At 37.4% G+C, this 22,726-nt stretch overlaps 1 protein-coding gene and 1 long non-coding RNA gene across 2 annotated transcripts; one reads left to right on the top strand and one right to left on the bottom strand.

Moving 5' to 3' along the window:
* Nucleotides 1–2,219: 2,219 nt before the first annotated feature.
* LOC128230152 (tetraspanin-9-like) lies at nt 2,220–12,291 on the bottom strand. Its single transcript, XM_052942196.1, has 8 exons — nt 12,028–12,291; nt 10,714–10,788; nt 7,928–8,119; nt 7,560–7,634; nt 5,228–5,311; nt 4,757–4,891; nt 4,380–4,463; nt 2,220–2,955 (listed from the first exon to the last, which is right to left on the bottom strand). Exons 2-8 carry the CDS (start codon nt 10,774–10,776, stop codon nt 2,887–2,889), a joined length of 702 nt encoding a protein of 233 aa, XP_052798156.1. The 5' UTR covers nt 10,777–10,788; nt 12,028–12,291; the 3' UTR covers nt 2,220–2,886.
* Nucleotides 12,292–15,780: 3,489 nt separating this feature from the next.
* On the top strand, nt 15,781–17,463 carry LOC128232122 (uncharacterized). Its single transcript, XR_008260494.1, has 2 exons — nt 15,781–15,893; nt 16,883–17,463. It is a non-coding gene; the product is annotated as an uncharacterized LOC128232122 (long non-coding RNA).
* The last annotated feature ends 5,263 nt before the right edge of the window (nt 17,464–22,726 follow it).

The raw sequence follows: 22,726 nt of genomic DNA, 5'->3' as shown, positions 1-22,726 counted from the left end.
CATTACTATTTTATTGTTTTAAAATTAAATGCTGCATCATACCTATACTTACACAAATAGTATTTAGGGGTTCAAGCTGCACTCTCACAGATTGAGCATTTGGACATTTTCTTTATTTTATGTCTTTGAATAAGCAAATTTCCACATAAATGTGGGAACCAGTGATATAAGACTGCTGACAAAAGATCAGATCACAGTTTTCATATTTACGTTCGAAAATTGATGTTTTATGGCTAAAAGCGTTACTAACGCTTAAAGAAAGATGTGTTATACGACAGTTTTCCAAACAATTGTAATCTGTCCTTTAGGGAGTTATCTTATATGACTGAATTGAAGGCATTGATGCAAAAATCAGCTGATTCTGACACAAAATTAAAAAAAAGACAAAACTGTCAATCTGTGAGAGTGCAGCTTTTTAAATCAGGTATAGGAGTTGTCAGTGGTCAGTTATTCTAAGAATAATCTTTAACAATTAAAAGTAATTTAATATAAGTGCTCAATTCTTTTCTTCGATATTTCCAGTTGCCACCAGAGGCGGCGGATATGTACATTTATAGTATATCATTCCGTTATAGACGGAATTACGTTCATAATATGTATGTTTACTTGGTTGGTAACATGCCAATTAGCAAACCCTGGGCTCTGTGTGGATTGAGAATTTACTGTATATAAAGACCAGTGGACTCCTTCAAGGTTGAGCATGCTTTTCACTAAAGGGATCATTTGGTGTTTGTTTGACGCATATAACCCAAGAATGCCACCTGGAGCCGCGCTAACTATTTCTCAGACCAAAACTTCAGGATAAGGATCTCCGGTTTGTGAAAACGATTGAAATGATGACGTCGTTTGAAGTATCGCGTTTAAAAAAATACCTGACTGGTACTGTAGGTACAGTTGAAGAGGCACTATCAGCAGCAGTTGTAGTTCGCACTCATATTCGCACTCGATTGTTAAACATTGATGCTTGGACGCGTACCAGGCGTGCCTCTTTTGACCTTAAGTTCCATGCAAAAAATTCAGAATCCTGTTGGCAAACAATGAATATTTTTTAACCTTGCTGGACCGTTGATGACAAAAGAACTCTCGGAGATGTGAATTTGTTCCATTGTTTTAAATTTCGGTTTGTTCCCGTTCATGTTCAGGGTTTGCATGGAATATTGAGAATAACATGTTTATGATTTTTCTTAATGCTATTCAAATGTAACTGACAAACCTTTAATCGCCCTTACACCAGAAAACAAACTTTCAGTGTTCTTAGATTCATGTTCCCATGACTGAGTTCCCCCAAATAGACAATACTGGTAAATATTGTGCGATCAAACTCGCAGTCATCATTTCCAAATTGATTGAGTGACCTCAGCTTTGGCAATCCTTTAAATATTTCCGCAGCGAGTCTCCGATTATTGTTTGGTCAAAGGAGCTATGAAAAGCAAGTTACAGGAGGAAGTCGTACCAACACAAACTCGCACCAATACGAAGTGGCTTCATAGATGTTGCGAAACACTACATGTACGGCCAACGGGTGTGTGTGTGGAATTCCTTTTGTGCGTTAAACCCTTCAAGTATGTATAAATTGACATATACGATAACTTTTAGCAAGAACCAACTACTACAAGTTTAAAACTTTCACAACTGAACAACTTTTAAAACCCAAAAGCAACTTTTACATGTACGAGTAGCCAACCGCACATGTACTCTTCCTGTTTCGAAACCTTTCTGTGATCTGAAACTTCACTGGTAGATTGTCATTGACCAGTCAATGAGATCATCGTGTTTTTGGTTAAGTAGGTTAAGGGTCAAATGGAACCATGAAACTGACAGGTTGTAGTTGACCAGTAGTTGACCCCTATTATTTTTGGGATCAGTAGGTCATCGGTCAAGGCTATAGCAGTGTTTATAAAACTGCATTCATACAATTAACTTGAATACAGTTTTACCATGCAACTGTACTTCAGCAGCATATGACCCCTATTGTTTTGGTGTAAGTAGTTTAAAGGTCAAGACCACTCAACGTTTGGTGGTTTATCCACAGACTGACGCATACTAGTTTATCATTTTAAATATATGTATGTGGAGAAAAAGAAAATGTAATACAAAGACGTAAAATGAGATATCTTAACAGCATACAAGCTTTTTTGGTATTGGAAAAAGCAACATCAGTAATTCCACATCTGCATTCAGTTGAATAAAAAAGCAAAATAAATAAAATACTAGATGTATAATATATTTTTTCTGCCATTTATTCTACATATTTATACTCAGCAATGTTTCCTTTTAAAATGTTTCCAAAATGAAATGAGCTGCTAGTATTAGCGAACTAGCTTTTTTGTGGGAGGGATTCCATCAAGCTTCACACATGTGGAAACAATGTGATATATTATGTTCCAAAGATTGTTACGAATTGCAGATACTTCCATTATGCTTAGGCATTCAGATGGAGTAACTTAACAGAATAAACCAAAATTCAAAATGATACATTATTATTTAACAATTTATTACAGCCACATGTATATGCATGTAGTTAATAATATATAAGCTTTAATAAAAACATAAATATTTTGTGAGTATTTGAGATTCAGGGCATTCTTGAATGTAATCTTATAAACCAATAGTTTGTTTAAACCACCTATGTGTTACCGATATATTATGCAACCTCACTTAAGCTTCCACTAAATCATATTCAAAATGGTATACATCACTAACACTCTATACCATAGACACACAGGTGGAATGTCATAATGTGCTGGAACCCAGTTTTGTGTCTTCAGCATTTGTCTCAAAAAAACATTTTTAAAATAAAAAAGTATGATTTCAAGATATGATGACAATTTAACAACTAGTATGTCTGTAGTTTCTGACAACTTCAAGTAAATGACAAGGCCCTCCTCAAACCATCAGGGTCTTCTCTCGTCGCATCATCATAATCAGTAGGCATGAAACAAGCACAGTGACAATCTGAAACAGAATAATGCTTACAATAAAAATATTAAGGGCTAGGATCATACCTCAACAGATTTTTTTTTGAAAACAAGAGCTATCACCAAGACAGCGAGCTCAACTATTCTGCCGCTTTTAATTGTAAGGATTGCAAAGACTTGGTAGAACATGCATGGATCAACTGTAAAATTAAACTAAGTATGATGAATCTTTGAACAACCCTTGTTTAAAGTTTCAATGTAAGACATGAAGTAGTTGCTGAGATATTAACTTATGTGTGCTGACATGCAAAACCGTAAGTGGAATAAAAAAGGGGAAAACTTTATATTATATGCAATTACCTTACTTGATTAATTTTAGTAGATTGGATGGTTTGGAGCCCTTATATAAAGTGTTGATGCAATATGTGGAGAAGTTGCTGAGACATTGACATTTGCAAGTTTATGTGCAAAGCCTTAACCAGAATTTATAAGACATAGGGCCATAATTTTCAGTTTTTGCAAAATAGAGTTATCTTACTTGATTAATTAAGTAGGTTCGATATTTTTGAAATCATGTAAAAAGTTTCATTGCAATACATGAAGTATGTGCTGAGATATTGACAAAAATGTGGTAACATGCAAAACCTAAATCAGCATTTCTAAGTTGAAAATAAAGCGCCATAATTTTCATTATATGCAAATAACAGTTATCAAACTGGGTAATTCAAGTAGGTTGGATGGATGAGTAATGTTGTATAAAGTCTCAATACAATTCATCAAGTAGTTGTTGAGATATTCACCTATGTGTGTTTACATGCAAAACCTAAACCATATTTTCCAAGTTGAATAACAAAGCGCTATAATTTAAATAAAACGCCATATTTTTCATTTTATGCAAGGTAAGAGTTATCAATTGTGATTAATTTAAAAGTTTGGATAGTAAGGAACACACGTCTAAAGTCTCCATGCAATGCATGGTGTATTTCCCTAGATATTGCCCTAAATGTGGTTAACTGCAAATTCTTTACAATAATTTCTCAGTTGAATAATAATTAAAGGGCAATAATTTGCATTATATGCAAAAGAGTTTTCTAACTTCAGGTAGGTTGGATTGGTGAGTACCATTATATTAAGTCTCAAAGCAATAAATCAAGTAGTAGTGAAACAATAAAGGCCTATTATTTGCATTTTATTCAAAATAGTGTTGTCCGACTTAATTATGTAGGATGGATAGTTGGGATCACATATCTCAAGTGTCTGTATGAAACATGTTGTATTTGCTGAGATAATGACTTACATGTAAAACCTTAACGAAGGTGTAAAGCCGACACTGACACTAGCTCTCATTATTCTTCGAATAGTCAAGCTAAAACAGACAAGCTTAAGGTCTTATTTTTAAATTAGCTCAAGAGAGAACCCATGTATATCCAGTACAGAAAACAGCCCCAATTAGGTAGATACCTGTAGGACACCAAGCGTTATCCCGGCAGCACCAAGGGCATAGAAATTGTCCTCTACCCAGTTCTTCCCCTTCTGATAGCAACCCTGTGGGAAACAAGAATATATCAAAACATAAGTTCTCTTTAAAACTCATTTTGCTTTGATGACATTAACAGCCTTCTCATTCAACTTTACAAACATTCTCATTTCTTACAATTGTTAGCATTTTGAAAATGAAACCTGTCACAGAAGTGATAAATGGTCCCTACGGCCACTGGGCATTGTCAGACATACAAACAGTTGTAAACATTCATAAATCATTTTAAATATTTTCTTTAAGTAAAACTTATATTCAATGATGTAAGAGAGTGGAAGAAAAATCTTTTACAGAAACTCACCACATCATAAGCAACAGTTCTCCCCTGTGAGCCACAGTTAGGCCCATCACAGCAGGAGTCGGGGAGCGTCTCCGGGTAGTCGGGGTCAATCTGGCCATACCAGTCTGTGGAGTTTTTCACACCACAACAACGCTCCTGCAAGTACATGTTATAAATATGCACAATGCAATATACTGGTAATAGCAAACTTGAAAAAAGGTGGCAGAAACTTCGAAAAATGTGGCAGGTTTATACTTCAACTATAGTTAGAGTTGAAAACTACAAACAAAATATTGATGTACAATATAACGTTTTTATGATTTTCAAGTAGTGCATTCACATAATTGATAGTAAAAATGTTCAATTTTACTGGACAAAAAGCATTTAATTTATTCTGATCATTTAGCTTTATGTTGAGAGAAATGCTCTTATTCATTTATTTACCCATGACGAATTAAACAAGTAATGAAAATAGTTCTACAAGAGCTGTACCGCTTGTTGCAATTTGTCCCACTCATCTCTCTTTTCTGAGTCCCTCAAACCTTCCAGTAGTTTTTTCTCCAATTCTGAGTCTATCTAAAAGAACAAACACAATTTATTAATGCTTTTCTTAAAACCCCACATTCAATCATTCTTATAATCTAATTAATGTTGCAGACAGTGGTACAAAACAAAATGTCAATATTAATATTTTTTCGCAAACTGTACACTGCTTTTTGATTATGGCCAAAGATAAAATTTTGCACGACAATGACAAGACCTATAACAACGACACCAGAACTATGACAATTTTTCTTTCTTAGAAAATTAGACAAGCTTCAATGAAACAAGAGCAATGACAGACTGCCCAATCCCCAACTCAATTAAGAACAGTATCAACTACGCCTTTCAACAAAGGATACCTATAAACAATAACAAAGCACAATAACTAAACAAGAGCTGTCACAGAGACAGCGCGCTCGACTATTCCGGCACTTTTCAGTGAAAGGATTGAAAAGTTTTGGCGAAACATGCATGGAACACTGTTAGACTAGATTTCAATGCAATACATGATGTGCTGAGATATTAACATAAATGTGGTTACATGCAAAGCCTTAACCAGAGTTTCTAAGTCTAATAATAAAGGGCAATTATTTTGCATTAAATGCAAACTAGAGTTATCTAACTTGATTAATTTAGTAGGTTGGATGGTTGAGTACCATTGTATCGAGACTCAATGCAATACCTCAAGTAGTTGCTGAGATATTAACCTATGTGTTCTTACACGCAAAACCTTAACCAGAATTTCTAAGTAAAATAATAAAGGCATATTATATGCATTAAATGCAAACTAGAGTTATCTTACTTGGTTAATAAGGTAGGTGGGATGGTTGAGTACCATTGTATCAAGTCTCAATGCAATACCTCAAGTAGTTGCTGAGATATTAACCTATGTGTGAAAACCTTAACCAGAATTTCTAAGTCAAATAATAAAGGCCTATTATTTGCATAAAATGCAAACTAGAGTTATCTTACTTGGTTAATTAAGTAGGTTGGATGGTTGAGAACCATTGTATCAAGTCTCAACGCAATACATCAAGTAGTTGCTGAGATATTAACCTATGTGTGAAAACCTTAACCAGAATTTCTAAGTCAAATAATAAAGGCATATTATATGCATTAAATGCAAACTATAGTTATCTTACTTGGTTAATAAGGTAGGTTGGACGGTTGAGTAACATTGTATCAAGTCTCAACGCAATACATCAAGTAGTTGCTGAGATATTAACCTATGTGTGCTTACACGCAAAACCTTAACCAGAATTTCTAAGTAAAATAATAAAGGCATATTATATGCACTAAATGCAAACTATAGTTATCTTACTTGGTTAATAAGGTAGGTTGGACGGTTGAGTAACATTGTATCAAGTCTCAATGCAATACCTCAAGTAGTTGCTGAGATATTAACCTATGTGTGAAAACCTTAACCAGAATTTCTAAGTCAAATAATAAAGGCCTATTATTTGCATAAAATGCAAACTAGAGTTATCTAACTTGGTTAATTAAGTAGGTTGGATGGTTGAGAACCATTGTATAAAGTCCCAATGCAATACGTCAAGTAGTTGCTCAGATATTTACCTATGTGTGCTTGCATGCAAAACCTTAACCAAGGGGTGTCGCCGACTCCAACGCCGACTCCGACTCCGACGCCGACTCCGACGCTTGGGTAAGTAGTATAGCTCTCCTTATTCTTTGAATAGTCAAGCTAAAACTACTGCCAGAGCATAAGTGTCATATTTCTTAGAGGCTTCCCAGTGGATTTTGGTCTGAATTCCAGGGCATTTTGATTGAAGACCAGAATTATTATGCTGTGAAATTAAGCGCAATATCGCCATTTATAATGTAAGTCTTATTACAGAAATCTCCAGGGGCATACCTTTAGGACTTTTTCAAATTATGCTCCGGACAAAAAATATATATGAAGAAACCAAAAACACCAAAACTCAAAAATACAGCAGCCAGAGTTATAGTTCCTTTGCACTGCACTTCTCCTCAATGAGATATATCTGAAGTTGTATCCAAGATATGCTCTGGACCAAAAATAGGTATGAAAAATTACAAAATACTGCAGCCAGAGTTATGTTCCTATGCGCTGCACTTTAGTCTTCTCCTCTATCAGTTTATGAAGTTAAAGTATTTTCAAACTATGCTCCAGACAAGATTGCCCAGACACACACAACTACCATTTCTATATCGCCTTTGCCTTTTGGTTGGGGATGAAAAAGGAATTAATTTTGTATGAAAACAGAACACCCATAACATGTGTTACTCAAAATAATCCTACCTCACTATGGAACACATAAGCAATTACTCCTGCTGCTATTGACAGAGCTAGTATAACCAACACACACAGCATGTACTGGAAATAAAGATTACATCAATCAGTACTATAATCTTACAAATAAACTTAATTTGCTATCATAGAATACATATTAAAGTAAGAATGAAAATAAAATGATATCCATGTCCACAAGAAAAACAATGATGATAAACAAGCCATTTGTCATTACCACTGACGGTTAGATCAATAACATACCTGGTTAACAAAAAAAAAAATAATTTCAAATTCCAAAGACTGTACCATACATATATTTATTGTTCAGTGTGGCTTTTTTAAAGAAGGTGATAAAAAAAATTGAAACTGTGACTCACAATGAGGATGACACATTGGCTCTGCATCCAGACACCAATGAATCCAAACAGGCAGACAACAATCACAATGGTTCCTGAGGCAATTAGGAGGGCTGTCACGGTGAAGAACTCGTCGCTTGGCATCAGGTCAATGTAGTTAGAGCGGGAAATCTGCCAGTATGCTCCAACAACCAACATTGCCACACCCATCACCTGGGACAGAGATTGATAAAAAAAATTCACCATTAAAATCAAGTATTCATTTCAGTTCAGCTTTGGTGCATTGGTTTTAATAACGTTACTTTTATCTTTTTTTCATGGGTATCTCAAATTTTCCAAGAAAAGTTCAGTATTTCTGCTTTGTATAATTACTCCAATCAACATATAAAAATGCTATTTATATGTCATAATTATTTAAAGATCGCAAGTGATTTTAAAATCTGTCCATACAAGGGAAAGTAACAGCCCGGACACGACAACCTATACTCTATGTCCTTATATGCAGCACTCCATTGTGAATAAACATTAAGTGTGACCTTGACCTTTGAAGGAGGGACACGGGTCTTGCACGCGACACGTCGTCTTGGTATGTGGAACACATGTGGCAAGTTATTTTAAAATCTGTCCATACAAGGGAAAGTTACAGCTCGGACACAACAACCTATACTCTATGTCATTATATGCAGCACTCCATTGTGAATAAACACTATGTGTGACCTTGACCTTTGAGGTAGGGACACGGGTCTTGCACGCGACACGTCGTCTTGGTATGTGGAACTCATGTGGCAAGTTATTTTAAAATCTGTCCATACAGAGAAAGTTACAGCCCGGACACGACAACCTATACTCTATGTCCTTATATGCAGCACTCCATAGTGAATAAACACTATGTGTGACCTTGACCTTTGAGGCAGGGACACGGGTCTTGCACGCGACACGTCGTCTTGGTATGTGGAACACATGTGGCAAGTTATTTTAAAATCTGTCCATACAAGGGAAAGTTACAGCTCGGACACTACAACCTATACTCTATGTCCTTATATGCAGCATTCCATTGTGAATAAACACCTAAATATGACCTTGACCTTAAGGGTAGGGACACGGTTCTTGCACGCGACACGTTGTCTTGGTATGCCGAACACATGTGGCAAGTTATTTTAAAATCTGTCCATACAAGGGAATGTTACAGCCCGGACACTACAACCTATACTCTATGTCCTTATATGGAGCATTCTATTGTGAATAAACACCTAAATATGACCTTGACCTTAGAGGTAGGGAAACTATTCTTGCATGCGACACGTTGTCTTGGTATGCCGAACATATGTGGCAAGTTATTTTAAAATCTGTCCATAGTATTCTGAATTATTGAGTCGGACGGTGCGATTTTAATATGCCCACCTTCGGGGGCACCTTCGGGGGCATAAAAAGGATGAATAAATATCGAAAACAAAGATTCACATAAAGGATATCATATTTAATTTGAAAGAAAAGTGCAAAAAAACATGGTATTTCTCCCTTATGAGATGATAGCTGATTTCTGTAAATCTTTAAGGACTCACCACTCATTTAACATTGTTTCAGCTATTAACTACAAGGTTACCATCTTGTAATCAGTAATTAATATTTCCATAAATGCATTATTTAGTAAGCAGTTAATGGTTTATCACTCAAAATTTATGTTTGTTATATATATGTGTATGTATTGATTGAGCTGCACTCTCACAGATTGAACGTTTTGACAACTTTTTTTATCTTATTAGAACCAGCCAATTTATGCAAAAAGGCATGGAAACCAGTCAAATAAGACTGCTGACAAAAAATAGATCTCAGATCTTTATTATTAAGTTTAAAACATTGATGTTTTATGCATTTTTCTTAAACCTTTAGTTAAGCGTTTAGCCATAAAACATTAAATTTCGAACAGAAATATAAAACAACTGCAATCTGATCATTTGACAGCAGTCTTTCATTACTGGTTTGCAGATATTTACGCAAAAATTGGCTTATTCAATACAATAAATAAAAAAAAGTTGTAAAATCAGGTAAAGTGGGAGAGTGCAGCTTTACATACGAGTTTTTGATGCTTTACTACTATTGTTTGAAAATAAACTTCGCAAAAGTGCCTGTCAATTACAAAGCACAATTGCAATACCTTTTTACACCTAAGATACAGTCAATTTGTACTGCCGCTTCAAGCAGTCTCAGACTGTCAGTTTCAACTTTTCAAAGAGTTTTGCATGTCACCACACCATTCATGCAAGCATAGCAAAACGCTGCGATTGAGATTGTCACTTGAAATTAAATCAATGAAAATTGTACATTTATGCTTTGCAGGGTTTGAGCCCGCCTCCTCAGTAGTTAATTACAGGTGAATCATTATATGCCACTTTGCATAAAAGGGACTGTCATTTTGCACCACCAAAACAATAACTTTTTGGATTGTCACTGCACCCTTCTTGCAAGCATTATACAACACTACGACTTAATGGTTGGGTTGAATTGAAACCAACTTTAGAAACAAACTTTAACTGTACATGTGTGGAGAATGTGCAGGGTTTGTGCATGACTTTCCAGTAGTTGGCTGCATGTGATATGTAAAAATGTACGTCAAATCAAAATCAGTTCCTTTGATGTGTGAAGTTGATCAACAGGTTATACAGGTTGCACTTGATTGGTGGATTGGGGCGAAGTTTGAACATTGATCAATCATGCTTCAAAACCTTGAAATACTAAATTCATTTGTAAACAGTAGTATCAACCTGAGCATCTCCATTCTCTCAAAGCTCCGAGTGATGTCCACTTACCAAAAACAGCAGGTTGCATATTACAAACAAGATCTGGGTGGTTCTGTACTTTGAAGATGCCATATTGCTGCAACTCTGAAACAAATGTCAATTTTATAGAAGAACATTTCTATACTAATTTAACATTACAAAAACTATCCTTGTTTCTTTTTAAAGATAAAACATTTGTAACACATAAGATGCATATACCACCATCAAAAGTCTAGAATTTAAATTTTAATTGAGAAGAGTTGAACTAAAGAAGGACATTGTTGCTGTTAGGAAAATGTAAAACTATAATTACGCCCAGGAAAAGCCTCTGAATGAAGACATGCATCATGAACAATTTTATTTGTTATTTTTTTTTTTTTGTGTGTCTTTGCTAAATATGTAAAAACATGTAAGCATGAATTGAATTTGAGCAAATATTTTAATTTTGGACAAAGTAAAGTCAACCTAACAAACTGAAAACAAAACTTGCCCTCTATGCTGTCCCTGCAAATTTAACATTGACAAAGATTATTAAGCTCAATGACTAAGCCTTTAAGGGGGTCATGGTATCAATGAGTGTGTCATATGTTAAAAAGCAACACTTTAATCATGGTTGTTATGTGATAAATAGGTTGGATAAAAGGATACTCAAGGTTTATTTGAAAATATAAGCTAAAATTTAAATTCATTTTCAGACACGTGTTGTCAGTGTTGTGATCTTCTAAGATAAAATTAATGGCCTCAAGATCTTTTTCATGAAACAGACCCCAGGAGAACCTCAGTCCTTGATGTCATCCTTGATTAAGCGTATCTGTTCAATGTGGAACTGGATAGTTTGCAAAGCCATTGGTAAAACTCTGAGAGCCGCCCAGTTCATGAAGCTCACTTGATAGAGTTTAATGCTACTGTCTGGGCTGCCATTTGTTTCAACTTCAAGCCCCACATTGGCACAGATTTTTCTTACTCCCCACGTAGCTACAATAATGAGCGATCAGGGATACTTTTTTTATTATTTTGACATTTCATGTGTATCCCTGTATCACCAGTCTGCCATAGTCTAAAAATCGTCAAAAGACTGGTTAACGGCCATTTAGGTGGACTAACTCCCCACGTTGACTTTAGATAGTTACAAAAAGAGGACTTACAATATGTACTGTACAAATGTATACTACATATACTGATAGGCAATACAGCAGCATCTACATTACTCAATAAAATACAATAAAAAATAACAATTCATTTCATTAGAACATTTTTGTCCTTTCTTATGAGTAAAATCGTACTAAACAATAAACCTAAACATATTCATATCTGATACAATTACAGTATTGTGCTAATACAAACCTTTTATGGTTGCAGTAGGTTCGCCCAGTTATCACAAAATGTACACAATGCTTGATGCTAAAAATAGAACTCATTTTGAAAGCTGAAAAACCGGTTTCAAAAAAGAGATTGTACCAAATCAACATTTATCCGGCACATAAATTGGAATGATCAGTAACATCATTTGGAACTATAAAAAATAATGGTAATGTATCTAAATAGGTGTAATAAATGCTGGCATTTTGGCGAAAAACTCGTTTTACAAACATTGTTTTCAAGTGTAATAATTCAGGCGTATAATTGGACGTAGTATAAAATTATTCCTGCTTTGGAAAACGACCACAACACAACGCCAAGGCAAGGGAAATCAGTCGATGCGGAGGCACCGAAATATTGCAGAAAAGGCACGTGTGAAGGGTTTTACGACGGTTTATGTGAAGTGAACGAGGCTAATTCAGATGATTGAGAAAATGTATAAAGCACTATGTATTTTGCCAATATTTATATTCCCCCTCTTGCGTTGCAGAGGGGAGACACATTGTTTTAAACTTCCATCCTCCCATCTGTCAAACGTTCGAGTTCGCTCCATATCTGCCCTTGGAAGACTTTCATGAATCTCAGATAAAATGTTCACCGCATCGACGTGCTAAAACAACATCCAAAACGCGCTGGCTTAAGATCACGGTCAACATACGAGTCTTATAGTTGGTGTCCGCTCTGTATCTCTTTAACCTCGGACGGGTTTTCATTGAAACTCGGGTCATATGTTCACTACATTTACATGGAGACGGTATTCAGAAACTACACCCATGATCATCGGCTCAATGTGAAGGTAACAGTTTAGGACGGTAAAAGGCTATATATTATTTCGTCTCCATATCTCCTAAACTCTGATGGGTTTTCATGAAACTTTGTTAAAATGCTCACCAACGTGTACATTCCACATTTAAAGCATGCCGGCCTTATGTCAAGGTCACAGGTCGAGGTCAAAGGTTTAGCCATTATTTTTGTTTATACTTGCGTGTCCGCTCTGTACACCGCTTGAAGATTGTTCATGAAAAAAAAGGTCCAGGCGAAGTGTCAAACTCACATTCTAGGCGTGCCGGTTCAAGGTTGATGTCGCAGGTGCCTCTGTGTGCCTCAGTGTAGCTACGGCACTGTATACTGTATGGTATCTAGACAAGATATAGGCAAGTTACGTTAATAGTCCATTGATGAGGGCTGTTTAAAAGAATTCGGCATACCCAAATATTGTCCAGGTGCCAGAATAAATTACCAATGGTATTGGAATATGAACGTGCTCATTCGTAGGTTTTAAATCGGACCGCTTCCTTTATTGTAAGGGAAGATAACTGCACTAAACAGGATATGGATCGGACGGATAAGTTTCGTGAAATAAAATAGTAAGGAATATATTTTATTTTATTTTTTAAAACACACACCAAAAAAATAAGATGCAATTTGTATACTTTCATTTCTGTTAGAATTTTTTTATCATGAATAGGTATGATATCTTAAACCTTGCCAAAATTGTATTGATAAATAAGTGTAAGTAAAAAAAAGTTATTCTTTAACACATGTACATGAGCGTGAAAGTGCTTAGTATCTGTCTTTCATGGTAATGTTGTAATCGTGCTGTACTTACAGGTAATTAATGACCTTACGTGTAAATACTCATGTCAATACTATATCGACAGCGTCAACTACTACAGTACTGTAGGGATTGTACATTTAGTAATAAAATATTTGTAATACGTTTTCGCGATGCCCCTTAGAAAATTTGGTGAAAGTAAATACGTCATGGGCAGGAAAACCTTTATTCCAAATGAATATCTATTGACATAATTCTGCCTGCAGCAGATTTTTTTTCTCTGGTTTAATATTTATTGTTAATTGATTGTTTTCACGATTGAATTTTTCAAATATAAAATTCTTAATGTAGCTTCAGTGCAGGATGATACAGGAATCTAGTGGATTTCACATGAAATCCACCAAAAGGTGAAATCCACTCGGAGCTCATTCTTTTAATTAATAAATAAAAGTTCTTGTAATAATATTGGAAAATGCTTTGTTAAGGGTTTATATTTCAGTTGTTGTTTTTTTAAATTGGTCAAAAAATGAAGTAGAGCAATTTTTCAACATTTGATCGAAGTGAAATCCACTTATTGAGAAGTGAAATTCACTCTTAACTCATTGATGGTTGTGTCACGGCTGTAACTTTCTCTTGTATGGATGGATTTTAAAATAACTTGCAACATGTGTTTGACATACCAAGAGTCAAGTCAAGTCAAACACCGTTGCCCTTTGTCCCTTCCTCTAAGTTCAGGGTCACACTTGTTGTTTGTTCACAATGGAATGCTGCATATAGGGACATAGATTCAGTGTGCGAAATTAACGGTAGCCCGATCGCCCGTGGCGACGAAAAATTGACCCAGGCTACGAAAAAAATCCTTTAAGGTAGCCCGATTGGCGATGAAATCATCAGGCTTGTTGGTTAAAAAAAATGTCAGGTAAATGTTTACCTCGACACCGTTGACCGACTTCCGGATAATCTCTCATTGTTATGGATATTTTCTGTTGCAGTAATCTCCCTTGTCAAGCAATTATACGCTATATACTGCTTGAAAATACTTATTTTGACGGAAATCATATTTCGGACTGTCAATACTTTTTTTTTGTTTTAGTGAGATATTAAAGTTTGGATGTTGTTTTTGTTGTGTGTGTTTTTTTAAATAAACTTGGATTATTTAGTCACCGAAAATTATGAAATAGGTGTTTGTAAAATCCTGTCACTAATGCCACAAGCAGCACATGTTGACAGGGCTTCCATCCTCCCCCTTTATCAACAATCCAACTGCCTTGACAGAACCAGCCCCCTCCCCCCACCCCCCATCAACCCACCACCAGCCCCCCTGCCCCCTGGCAACACAGGACCACACAACCACCATACTTGCATTTTATACAAAATATAATAAGATATTGTACAGTTGTCATATCATTCCTTGTTTTTAACCATATAAGGTATTCAAGATGCGTTTTTCTGTTAACCGGTGGGCTATGGAAATCTGGCTTGGGCTACAGAAATCTCAAAGTCTGTAGCCCCATTGGCTACCAGGTAAAAAAGGTTAATTTCGCACACTGTAGATTATAGGTGGTCGTGTCCTGACTGTCACGTCTCTTGTATGGATGGATTTGCTAACATGCCAAATCTAATTTAGTCATTATTCAGAACTAAATATTTTGAGTAGAAATCATAGAGGTACAAAATATATATATATATTAAAATAATTATTTCCTTCAACGCTGTGAAACTGCTGTTGCTAACTAAAGATTATCGACTGAAACACTTATTTTCATGTAAACTGCATATTTCACATTAAGTTACAGGAAAGAGAACAACAATCATGCATCCTACAAAATAAGACCAACAAAAAAGACGTTGAACCCTTATCAACCATTTTGCAGTTATCCAATTTAGAGTTTGTTCGCACACAAGAACAGATATTCTCTGAAAGTTTTCTGTTGAAGAATGTCTCGAATTTAAATAAAAACGTGAAGTTGATGTAGCAAGATTAAATTCAAGGGAAAAATAAATTTGGGTAATAGGGTAAAATGAATTAATTTTTGGGAAAAAATGAAATAAAATGAACTCTTTTTGGCATGGGGAAAGAGCTGATATTCGGCCCTAAAATTAACCAAAAGTTCACTGATTCATGAATGTCATTATGTTATTAATGCTCATAATTTTACATTATGCATTTCTTTTCAGTGCAGTGTTCTAAATAAACAATAATGATCATTCCTGTACGCTGTTTTACCTGTGGAAAGGTCATCGGCAACAAGTGGGAGGCCTACTTAGCCTTGCTGCAGGTTGAATACACAGAGGGGTTAGTGTGAATTATGATGAGTTGACTGTTACCATTCAATGATCATGAACTGTCAAATAAAACCAGAAAGAAAATTATAAATTAAACTATATGCTTTATTCATGGAGACCTCCCTAGGGGATTTAGACATAAGTCAGAAGGGTAGATGACCCCTTTTGACATATATTTTAGGGGTCAAAGGTCAAGGACAGTGACCTTTATTGCGAAAACGTTGTCAAAACTTGTCTGAGTGATAACTCGACAATGCCTGGACGTATGGTTGTCAAACTTGACATAGTGACCTTGAATGCAAAAGGTTTGTCTGAATGATTCCTAGACAATGTGTACATTTTTGGTCCTTAATTATTTTGTGGAGGTTGGGCATGACCAGTAGATGACCCTTTTTGATTTTGGGGTCATTAGGTCCAAAGGTCACTGTGACACAAAAAGCTTGTCTGATGAATGCCTCGCCCTCTTCATTGGTGTGACATCATTCTTACCTATTATCCTCATTTGATTGGTCATAATCTTAAAACTGCCTCAAGGGCATCCAATGCCACTGACAAAACAGCTGTCATTTCGGGCCATGCATATTTCATTCAATTTTCCAAATATTCCTGACAACATGGCGCTCAGAGAGGCATAATGTATGACAGGCATCACTTGTTTAAAGTAGCTTTCCTGTTTGACTGAAAAGCATTGTATTGAGGAAGTATCTAGTCTTCAATTTGCGCAATCAAACACAGTATTTAAAAAAAAAGAGAGAGAGAAAATCTTGGGATGTCCATCCACCATCTTAAAAGCGATCGAATATATGGGGGAATGTTCCGCCATGGGAGGATATGACATGAATGATTAAATACCACCAGCTTGAAGCAACAGATCAAACAATTTTCTGTTCAAAAGCAAAATAGAAATTGGAGATTCATGTATATATTATATTGGTGATGTCATTAAAAAATGAATTGTATGTCAGTTGCCATGTACAACTCTGCTAATCTTTATTTCAGAGATGCTCTTGATGCACTGGGCTTGAAGCGATACTGCTGTCGGAGAATGCTGTTATCACATGTGGATTTGATTGAAAAACTTCTGAACTATGCACCCTTGGAAAAATCATGAACAGTGCAGGTTTTCAGTGCTGAGATGTTGCATTAACATTGAAAAAAATGAGGTGGTGAACATGTACATTAAAAACAACATTAACATTGATGTACTGTTACTTGTGGACCTCAATTGTTGTTGTCCAGTACTGCATTATGTTTAATGTGAAAACCAAATTGTTGGGAATATTGTTGCATTTGATGCAGTGATATATTTCAAACTTGATGTACATGTAGCTTTTATCCACTTTCACTTTTTCAGTAATTGTTGGTTGCCTCTGTTTTTTTGTAAAGATGGTCACTTTAAATGTGTTTTTTTTCTTTTCTTTATATTCTTGAATGAAAGCAATATTTTTTAATAACAGTTAAGAATTGTTCCAATATTGTATATAAAACAGTACCTATAAAGTACAATTTTTATATTTTTTTAGATCAGGATTCTGCTGTCAGAGTTTGGAGTTGTATGTAATAAATGGTTATATCTTTGAGTTTTAAGCATTTGTGTTGCTAGTCCAGATAGTTATTAATGTTGCAAATAGTATGTGTTATAATATGAAAAGTCACCAACATGTTTCCAATACACAAAATGTACATGCATGTCAATACCTTCAAGCAATGAACAATTATTAAACGATGTGCTGAATATGAACATGCCTAAACATTGCACAACGGCTTACTGCTTATTTACCCCAAACCTTACTGCATAGTGACCAAAGCAGTTTACTACATAGTGACCACATTACCTTACTGCAAAGTGACCACAACACCTTACTGCATAGTGACCACAGCACCTTACTGCATAGTTACCACAACACCTTACTTCATAGTAACCACAACACCTTACTGCATAGTAACCACAGCACCTTGCTGCACAGTCACCACAACACCTTACTGCATAGTGACCACAACACCTTACTGCATAGTAACCACAGCACCTCCTGCATAGTGACCACAACACCTTACTGCATAGTGACCACAACACCTTACTGCATAGTAACCACAACACCTTACTGCATAGTGACCACGACACCTTACTGCATAGTCACCACAGCACCTTGCTGCACAGTAACCACAACACCTTACTGCATAGTGACCACGACACCTTACTGCATAGTGACGACAACACCTTACTGCATAGTGACCACGACACCTTACTGCATAGTGACCACAGCACCTTACTGCATAGTGACCACAACACTTACTGCATAGTAACCACGGCATCTTACTGCATAGTAACCACAGCACCTTGCTGCACAGTAACCACAACACCTTACTGCATAGTGACCACAACACCTTACTGCATAGTGACCACAACACCTTACTGCATAGTAACCACAACACCTTACTGCATAGTGACCACAACACCTTACTGCATAGTGACCACACCACCTTACTGTATAGTAACCACAACACCTTACTGCATAGTGACCACAACACCTTACTGCATAGTAACCACAACATCTTACTGCATAGTAACCACAGCACCTTGCTGCACAGTCACCACAACACCTTACTGCATAGTGACCACAACACTTTACTGCATAGTAACCACAGCACCTTCCTGCATAGTGACCACAACACCTTACTGCATAGTAACCACGACACCTTACTGCATAGTAACCACAGCACCTTGCTGCACAGTAACCACAACACCTTACTGCATAGTGACCACAACACCTTGCTGCATAGTAACCACAACACCTTACTGCATAGTGACCACGACACCTTACTGCATAGTGACCACAACACCTTACTGCATAGTGACCACAGCACCTTACTGCATAGTGACCACAACACTTACTGCATAGTAACCACAGCATCTTACTGCATAGTAACCACAGCACCTTGCTGCACAGTAACCACAACACCTTACTGCATAGTGACCACAACACCTTGCTGCACAGTAACCACAACTCCTTACTGCACAGTAACCACAACACCTTGCTGCATAGTAACCACAACACCTTACTGCATAGTGACCACGACACCTTACTGCATAGTGACCACAACACCTTACTGCATAGTGACCACAGCACCTTACTGCATAGTAACCACAACACCTTACTGCATAGTGACCACAGCACCTTACTGCATAGTGACGACAACACCTTACTGCATAGTAACCACGACACCTTACTGCATAGTGACCACAGCACCTTACTGCATAGTGATGACAACACCTTACTGCATAGTGACCACGACACCTTACTGCATAGTGACCACAGCACCTTACTGTATAGTGACGACAACACCTTACTGCATAGTAACCACGACACCTTACTGCATAGTGACCACAACACCTTACTGCATAGTGACCACGACACCTTACTGCATAGTGACCACAACACCTTTCTGCATAGTAACCACAGCACCTTACTGCATAGTGACCACAACACCTTACTGCGTAGTGACCACGACACCTTACTGCATAGTAACCACGACACCTTACTGCATAGTAACCACAGCACCTTGCTGCACAGTAACCACAACACCTTACTGCATAGTCACCACAGCACCTTACTGCACAGTGACCACAATACCTTACTGCATAGTAACCACAACTCCTTACTGCATAGTAACCACAACACCTTACTGCATAGTGACCACAACACCTTACTGCATAGTGACCACAACACCTTACTGCATAGTAACCACAACACCTTACTGCATAGTAACCAGACACCTTACTGCATAGTGACCACAGCACCTTACTGCATAGTGACGACAACACCTTACTGCATAGTAACCACGACACCTTACTGCATAGTAACCACAGCACCTTGCTGCACAGTAACCACAACACCTTACTGCATAGTGACCACAACACCTTACTGCATAGTAACCACATCACCTTACTGCATAGTGACCACAACACATTACTGCATAGTGACCACAACACCTTACTGCATAGTAACCACAGCACCTTACTGCATAGTGACCACAACACCTTGCTGCATAGTAACCACAACACCTTACTGCATAGTGACCACGACACCTTACTGCATAGTGACCACAACACCTTACTGCATAGTGACCACAGCACCTTACTGCATAGTGACCACAACACTTACTGCATAGTAACCACAGCATCTTACTGCATAGTAACCACAGCACCTTGCTGCACAGTAACCACAACACCTTACTGCATAGTGACCACAACACCTTGCTGCACAGTAACCACAACTCCTTACTGCACAGTAACCACAACACCTTGCTGCATAGTAACCACAACACCTTACTGCATAGTGACCACGACACCTTACTGCATAGTGACCACAACACCTTACTGCATAGTGACCACAGCACCTTACTGCATAGTAACCACAACACCTTACTGCATAGTGACCACAGCACCTTACTGCATAGTGACGACAACACCTTACTGCATAGTAACCACGACACCTTACTGCATAGTGACCACAGCACCTTACTGCATAGTGATGACAACACCTTACTGCATAGTGACCACGACACCTTACTGCATAGTGACCACAGCACCTTACTGTATAGTGACGACAACACCTTACTGCATAGTAACCACGACACCTTACTGCATAGTGACCACAACACCTTACTGCATAGTGACCACGACACCTTACTGCATAGTGACCACAACACCTTTCTGCATAGTAACCACAGCACCTTACTGCATAGTGACCACAACACCTTACTGCGTAGTGACCACGACACCTTACTGCATAGTAACCACGACACCTTACTGCATAGTAACCACAGCACCTTGCTGCACAGTAACCACAACACCTTACTGCATAGTCACCACAGCACCTTACTGCACAGTGACCACAATACCTTACTGCATAGTAACCACAACTCCTTACTGCATAGTAACCACAACACCTTACTGCATAGTGACCACAACACCTTACTGCATAGTGACCACAACACCTTACTGCATAGTAACCACAACACCTTACTGCATAGTAACCAGACACCTTACTGCATAGTGACCACAGCACCTTACTGCATAGTGACGACAACACCTTACTGCATAGTAACCACGACACCTTACTGCATAGTAACCACAGCACCTTGCTGCACAGTAACCACAACACCTTACTGCATAGTGACCACAACACCTTACTGCATAGTAACCACATCACCTTACTGCATAGTGACCACAACACATTACTGCATAGTGACCACAACACCTTACTGCATAGTAACCACAGCACCTTACTGCATAGTGACCAAAACACCTTACTGCATAGTGACCACAACACCTTACTGCATAGTAACCACGACACCTTACTGCATAGTAACCACAGCACCTTGCTGCACAGTAACCACAACACCTTACTGCATAATAACCACAGCACCTTACTGCATAGTAACCACAGCACCTTACTGCAAAGTGACCACAACACCTTACTGCATAGTGACCACAACACCTTACTGCATAGTAACCACAGCACCTTACTGCAAAGTGACCACAGCACCTTACTGCAAAGTGACCACAATACCTTACTGCATAGTGACCACAACACCTTACTGCATAGTAACCACAACACCTTACTACTTAAGATACGATGTTTTCAAATTATTTTGGAGCATTGTTGTCATTGTAATGCAATTGCATGTGTTTATCTTACACGGAAATTGCTGATTACCTATTCAAGAGGAAGAATACATGTATGTAACTGCTCAACGAAGACAGTAATCCAAGTACTGGTTACATTCTTCTGTTAACTTTAAAACATATGTTTATGACTATTTGTATTACTTTTCCATATCTTATACCGGGAAAATGCTAGATATTTAAGCGGAATATTCATTCGAGTGATCTTCGGCGACGGATTCATTTAATCATCAACGGCACCCAAGATTAAGATGTTATACATGTATATTACTCCCAAACGTAGGTTGCTCATAAGGGCCGAAAACACTTGGTTGTGAGCAAGTGTTGAAATTAACCAGGTTGGTACCAAGTGTTGATGGCAACTACATACTGTTCTATGTTGGAGTTTAAACATTTATCAGTGCGCCGAATAATATTGGTACCATAAGAAGTAACGCAAACAGCGTACGTACGATGTTTTGGACTGGAGAGAAATAACACGTTGGCTGCATCGGAAACGGACCAAGTTACCATGAACGTTAATAGCATGCATGAGGACATCAAAAATGCATCGGGCAAAGTGCACCTTTTTCACCCTTACATGCCCGTCACTCAAGCCTGAACAATTTTATTTGAGATTTCGGGGGTTTTCTTTATATTTCCAAATTTAAAAGTAAATAAATTAAAAAAGGCCTACCCGCACTTAAAATAGGTTAAAGATTAATATTGTTTTATTTGTTATCCCAGGCCTTAAATTATTAGGCCGAAACATCAACTCTGGTGTGCTATATTCAAGGGATTTTTAAGGAGCACTCGATGGTACTTAGAATTTTTATATTTGGTATCATTTAGTACGCAGATCCAATTTTTAATAATATTTGTTTCGCAGGATTCGGGGCGAAAGGGAGGGAATTGTCGGTACTCAATGGAAAGGGAGTTGACCGTGACCCTCACTTACGTGACAGTAATCATGCATCTCTATTATACCGTGAACCTTGTGGTGCGGCAATAAGGCGGTGCGCCAGTGCACATGCACAAGCGATTGATCGGGCAAATGCATGATTTTACAGTAAAGGGGGTGTTAAATAATTGGGAGCGCAACTCCAAGTGTGCTTTACCTCCAACAATGCCAAAACACCAGTGGCGGCCCCAGGATTCGACGTAAGAGGGGGACT

This window comes from Mya arenaria, chromosome 4 (genome assembly GCF_026914265.1).
Source record: "Mya arenaria isolate MELC-2E11 chromosome 4, ASM2691426v1".
Taxonomy (NCBI): Eukaryota; Metazoa; Mollusca; class Bivalvia; order Myida; family Myidae; genus Mya; species Mya arenaria.
This window is presented reverse-complemented; position numbering and strand designations above follow the sequence as displayed.

Bases quoted from the DNA above. Each gene is read 5' to 3' on its own strand.
- LOC128230152 (XM_052942196.1), bottom strand. From the start codon at position 10,776: ATGGCATCTTCAAAGTACAGAACCACCCAGATCTTGTTTGTAATATGC. The intron at 4,464-4,756 runs GTGAGTTTCTGT...TGTTTCCCACAG, and splicing joins GAACTGTTGCTTATGATGTG to GGTTGCTATCAGAAGGGGAA. The intron at 2,956-4,379 runs GTATCTACCTAA...ATTCTGTTTCAG, and splicing joins TAACGCTTGGTGTCCTACAG to ATTGTCACTGTGCTTGTTTC.